The 6514-nt window shown below is 36.5% G+C and overlaps 1 protein-coding gene across 1 annotated transcript in view; it reads right to left on the bottom strand.

Annotated features, from left to right (window-relative positions):
- Positions 1-240: 240 nt before the first annotated feature.
- The window catches only part of LOC106472946 (methyltransferase-like protein 7A), a 13589-nt gene continuing 7315 nt past the window's right edge, over positions 241-6514 (bottom strand). Inside the window, exon 2 of the mRNA XM_013933616.2 lies at positions 241-858. Coding sequence (XP_013789070.1) covers positions 622-858 — 237 coding nt within the window. The 3' untranslated portion in view covers positions 241-621. The remainder of the gene's footprint in view (positions 859-6514) is intronic.

Consider the following 6514-nt stretch of genomic DNA (forward strand, 5'->3'; position numbering starts at 1 on the left):
GCTGTATTATATCTCTCATTGGTTTGTGGTAAAAGCCCACCATATAAGCTGATCTATGATGTAAAAACGGTAAAACATTGCTTTGAAAGTATGGTTGCTGTATTATATCTCTCATTGGTTTGTGGTCTATAAATTTTATCAATATCATATGTGAAACTGAAACAGGTTCTTTATTGTATCACATTGACATCGAAAATGAACACGTAGTTACTAAGTATTCTTGATAATAGAATATACAAGTTTTTGAAACAAGTACAGTTTATTTATCTATCGATAAAAACAAAAATATATCCAAATGTCTTTATTCTACTGACAAATATTAAGAAAAGGCAAAAATTATAAACATTTAACATTTTAATAAGCTTTTTTCAAGGAAGTTTAAAAACTTGTCAAACAATGACAATAAGGTATGTTAGGTTAATCAACTGTTTATAGTTTGAAGATATGTTTAACAATTATTCACGTATCAGTGTATCCATAGTCTTGGAGGTTAATAATGTGCCAGCTAATGTTAGGTTAGTAGCCTTGTAAGGTAAGAATGCACGAGCTAATATTAGGTCATTAGTCACAGTTTAAAAAAAAAACTATTTTAATACTAGAAACTAATATTTCATCCAAAAGTTATTTTGTAGCAATACCAACAACGTGAGGCCTTAAAATAAAAAGAACATCAGAATTATAGGAAATACGATGAGATAAGTGAGAGAATCCAATATTATCTATATCTTGAGAGATGTTTCTGGTCAGCTGACATCCAAACAAGTAAACTTCCCATACTGGCTGGACCAACTGCTGTACTCTGAACTTCCAAGAATCTAATGGATATCCAACATGCTCCAAGAAGTAGAACTTTCCTCCCTGAGTTGAAAAAATTAAAGATTGCATTTACTTATTTCAAGAGGTTCTTGGAAACATAACACAATTATTACTTAATACAAAATCACCAATTTTCAAGTAAGGCTTCATGTTTAGGAGAAAACAATTTTATTATTCTAGGTTGGTTAATGACTTTCTTTACATCTGACCTTGCACGTTTGTTTATGTTAAGTGCAAAGCTACACAATGGGCTAGTTGTGTTGTGCCCACAACAGGTATCAAACCCTAGTTTTCAGTGTTATAAGCCCCCAAGTTTATCAATGAGGCACTTTGACATACAAGTGTTCGATATATGAAAAAACTAGAGGTTTAAGGATCTAGTATGTGGAAGGTCAAGCATGGTTGTTTGTTGTAGGTGAAGTGAAAGGGACAAGACATGGTGTTGAAGTGTGGGTAAAAAGAAGAAATGGAAGAGTAACTGATCGGGATAATGAACAATTCTGGGTCAAGCTTAGGGCATACCCCCCCCCCCAAACAAAAACACTAAGGTTGTCTCTGGAGCTACGGGCATATGACTGCTATCTGCCACTTAAAGCGAGCCCCTTATTACTCCCTGGCCGAACTAAGTTACACCTCCCACCCATCCCCTCATTACAATCACTAGGGGTGGTAATTGCTGTATCGTTAAAATAGAAAAATTAAAGGAAATAAACATTAGTTTACACGATCAACAGGTAAAACAGTGTATACATAAACAAGGATCAGACTCCACCAGCGAGTCTTCGTGCTTTTGAAATCAGAAATGAAATATCTATTTAAAATGACATTCAAAATGCACATTCTCTCTGTAGCTAACCAATCAAAACACAAGAAGTGGAATGTGGAAATACCTTTGATCCACGTGAGAGCCACGAGATAGATTGTTTGGTTTCTTTTTTAATCTCGCGCAAAGCTACACGAGGACTATCTTCGCTATGCATCCCTAATTTAGCATTGAGATACTAGAGGGAAGGCAGCTAGTCAACACCATCTATCGCCATCTTTTTGGCCACTCTTTTACAATAGAATAATGGGCTTGACTATCACATTATAATCCCCAAAGGCTGAAAGGGAAACATGTTCGATGACAGGGATTCGAAACCGCAACCTTCAGTCAACACCATTCACCGCCAACTCTTGGGTTACTCTTTTACTAACAAATAGTAGGCTTGACCATCACATTATAATACCCCCACGGCTGAAAGGGTGAGCATGTTCGATAACGGGAATTCGAAACCGCGACCTCCAGATTGTGAATCGAGTGCCTTAACCACCAGGCTGTGCTATCTTTATAAAGTAGAATACAATGTAACTATAAGAAATAGGAGATGTGTTCCTTGACTGGACAGTCCATAGAAAATGCAAAGCAAATCTAGAATGATAAAATGATAATTTCTAAACCCTAGAGGTACTGATGAGGTAATACCTGTTTCTCAAACACGTTTTATAAATAGTTTAGATATATAAAAATAATGGTATCAAAATAGACCTGTTTCACTTTTAACCCCTGACGTTACATCCGATTGACTCCTTGACATCACATCTGGTTGACCCCTGACAACACATCTAGTTGATGTGGCCAGACTGTTCAACTGGTAACCTCGATAGTCCATGTGGCCAGGGTGTTTAACTGGTAACCTCGATAGTCCATGTGGCCAGGGTGTTTAACTGGTAACCTCGATAGTCCATGTGGCCAGGGTGTTTAACTGGTAACCTCGATAGTCCATGTGGCCAGGGTGTTTAACTGGTAATCTCGATAGTCCAGAACCAGTAGCCATCTTGAATGTGGTCCACTATGTCTCAGAATTTGTAAATCTAATAACTTTGATGGATGTTGTCAACTACGACGGAGTTCTGGTCGACCAATCAAAATTTACCAGCTGTATATAAACAGTTCTTTTAAGTGATCCAACTAGTTCACACTGGTTTTATCTACCAACATTTACCTCAAAAGCTTTACTCTTGAGTCAGATAGTTTCAATGTTCGTCTTTGGTTTGAATCCTAAGACATATCAGATTGTTTATCATATTTGTGGACAAAGGTATGTATCCCTGCCTAGGTAAAATAACCAAAAGAAACCAGTTAATATTTACATTTTTCTGATAGTTTTGTATTAGAAATTACTCGTGTATTCATTACAACTAAAACATCCAGAATTCAAGCATGGCACTTACAGCAACCATATCATTGACATTCTCGGTTTTCAGATCTGTAAAAACTTCCCAGAGACTGTTTATGAATTTTGATAATCAGACATTGAGGGCTTCTCTCCCATATTTCTAGGAGTTTCTGATGACATCTTTAACTATTTTAGGCCCCTTTCACCCAAATGATTACATACCAGTAGCCCTACAAAACGACCACCTTCATTATATTAATGGGTACTGATTTGTTTGCCCAAAACACCACTATTGTTCCAGAATTCAAGGAAATGGTTAGAATCAAGTTTCTTCAATCTCAGAAAATTGGTCTCATACTTATACAGTGTTATGAAACTCATACCAAGTAAATCCATCGTTGGTAATGTTTGGCTTGATAAAATAGGACATCGTATATCTCTTCTAGTGATGTGAAAATTGGCCCTTGTTATAATGATGGGCTGCATACACACACACCATAACTGGATAGGAATTTAAAGGATGTTGCTTCCATGGTTGCATCAAGAGTTTTAAGGACAAACTGTTGGTCGAAAAAATTAATGATTACTCCATGAAATACATGTATATACAGATCATAGAAAACGCTTACCTATAGCAGTGGGGTTGCGAGTCATAAACATTTGTGAGTGCGATGCTGAATGACAGCAATGCGTACTTTAAAGCATGTACCAACTGTGAAGCTATATTAGGAAGTACAAGACGACAAAAAATTATTTATTATGACTATACATCACTTTATTGCTATTGCTGTAAAAACAAATCACCCAACATAATTTACAAGATATACTGTACATTTCGACCTCCTTATTTCAACTATCGCCAAGCTTCACCATAGCATTCCCAGGAATGAACTTTTTATTTGGTCTCTATCAGACTCGATTCCAAGGTACATGCATTTATGATGATGATACACATCCAGTGACCAGTACGTGGACCACTCTAGAGTTACTCGATACAGGATACAGAATACTAGACATGTACAAAGTCTGGCACTACTCGTTTACATCTAAATGGCTTTTAGAAAGTTATGCAAACTGTTTTTTAAAACTTAAGCGGGAAGCATCTGCTCGCCTGTTTTGGTATAAACGGATGGCCACCAATAGATGTCATTAAAACAGTACAAAGATCACAAAGGAATGTTACGTTTGTTTGTTGAATTTTGTGCAAAAGATACTCAAGAGCTATCTGTGCTAGCCTCAGTGATCTTTTCCACTAGCAGGTCAGGTGATGCCCCAGGGATACAATATCCCTTGTTTTGAAGTGAGAGCAATGTTATTAGAATATAATGCCATGTTTGCTCAGTAAGGAACAACTGCCACATTTCACACTTATCCTTAACATTGTTGTTTGATTGTGCAGTGAAATAAGGGCTGTTTTACAGTGTACGACTTGTTTCTAGTCTTTTACTTTCTACCAAGCTCAGTCGATATCAGAAAATGTCAGATTTCAGCTCTGCAATACAGTTTCCGGCGAGCCTCTAGTTAACCTACCCAATTACTCAACAGGAAGTCAGTGAATAGCACACATAGATTTTTCTGGAACCTTCGTAATAATGTGATCGTTATTAATACTTTACAGAACGGGCTTCATAAGTTGTTGTTTTCGTCGTGCAATGTTACACAATGGGATATCTGCACTCTGTCCACCGTGGATAATTGAACCACGGATTTTTGCACTGCAATTCCGTAAACTTACAGCTGACCCACCGGGGGGACGTGTTTCATACGAGAAGAGGGTCACATACCATTAGTTTGGATACCCATTAAATGATAATAACAAAACAAAAAAAAACAGAGTTCCAAATTATGCACTTGGCAAGACTAATATATCCTCGACCTCAGTTTCTTCATAAGGTCTATGATGATGACACTAAGCAAGTATGTGGATATTTGTTATTAGACCTCAAAGTTCTCAAAATTTAAGATTTCGAACATATGCTTCCATGAGGACGATTTTCTGTGTTCTGAAATTGCAAGAAAACATAGATTCAAATATACGAGTTTTTGTTATTCTTGTATAACCTTTAGTGAAAGCCTCTTAACTTTAGTGACGCTGTTTTCCAAGTTACTTTATCAAACTATCCAACGTCATCTGTTTGAAGAACCTTGAGGCAGTGTTTACGTTTGATAAAAAAAAAATAACGTGTTTAAGTTAAAAACGAAAAGACTTAAAGTGATAATATTTAATAGAAAGTACGTCATGAAACTATGTAAATTTGATGAGACCTGATAAAAGAATAAACAAAACGAACCTTTCAGCAGGATGCACATGACCGATAGTTATACGTTTCATGTGTACAACACGTAGATATCAACATGATCTTAAATTATATGAAAATTCCCAAACAATCGCAACTTTGGCACGATTCAAGTCAACAAGTCACTAACTGATTTGCGCACTAAATGTATTTAATTCATTACAAGGGAATATTTCCCTCTGGGTTAAGGAAATACAAGCAAGATTCGAGAATAAGCTGAGAAAAAAATAGGTGAGTTTGAAACTTGTACAGGAGGGTGTTTTTCTATTTTCCCCGAAAGGGGGCTGAAGGCCGCCTGGTGGGGTCTGTTTTAACCAGTCACACCACTATACAGTAGTGTGTTGTCTGACAGTCGGTCGACAGTAGACATTAACGTTGCAATTTGTACTGTCGTGACATCGGTAAAACGTGCGTGTGCCATAAATCATGAGAAGAATTATGCACTCTGTATGCTACAATACAGAAATACATGAACTTCAAAAACAAGAAATTAAATATTTGTTACTCTTCACTTTAACATTATTTACTCTTGAAACAGAACATGCCCACAGTGGCACAGCGGTATGTCTGCGGACTTACAACGCTAGAAACAGATAGCCCATTGTGTAGCTTTATGCTTAACTCCAAACAAACAAACAGAACACTTTCAGGGACCCTGCTGAAATACATCTAATGTTATTAGTTATACACAACCCTGCACAAGTACATCAAGTATTACTAGTTAAACACAACCCTGCACAAGTACATCTAGTATTACTAGTTAAACACAACCCTACAGAACTACATTCAGTATTACTAGTTATACACAACCCTGTACAAGTACATTCAGTATTACTAGTTATACACAACCCTACAGAACTGCATTCAGTATTACTAGTTATACACAACCCTGTACAAATACATTCAGTATTACTAGTTAAACACAACCCTACAGAACTACATTCAGTATTACTAGTTATACACAACCCTGTACAAGTACATTCAGTATTACTAGTTATACACAACCCTGTACAAGTACATTCAGTATTACTAGTTATACACAACCCTACAGAACTACATTCAGTATTACCAGTTATACACAACCCTGCACAAGTACATCTAGTATTACTAGTTAAACACAACCCTACAGAACTACATTCAGTATTACTAGTTATACACAACCCTGCACAAGTACATCTAGTATTACTAGTTAAACACAACCCTACAGAACTACATTCAGTATTACTAGTTATACACAACCCT

The sequence above is a fragment of the Limulus polyphemus genome, unplaced genomic scaffold, assembly GCF_000517525.1.
Source record: "Limulus polyphemus unplaced genomic scaffold, Limulus_polyphemus-2.1.2 Scaffold5756, whole genome shotgun sequence".
Lineage (NCBI taxonomy): Eukaryota > Metazoa > Arthropoda > Merostomata > Xiphosura > Limulidae > Limulus > Limulus polyphemus.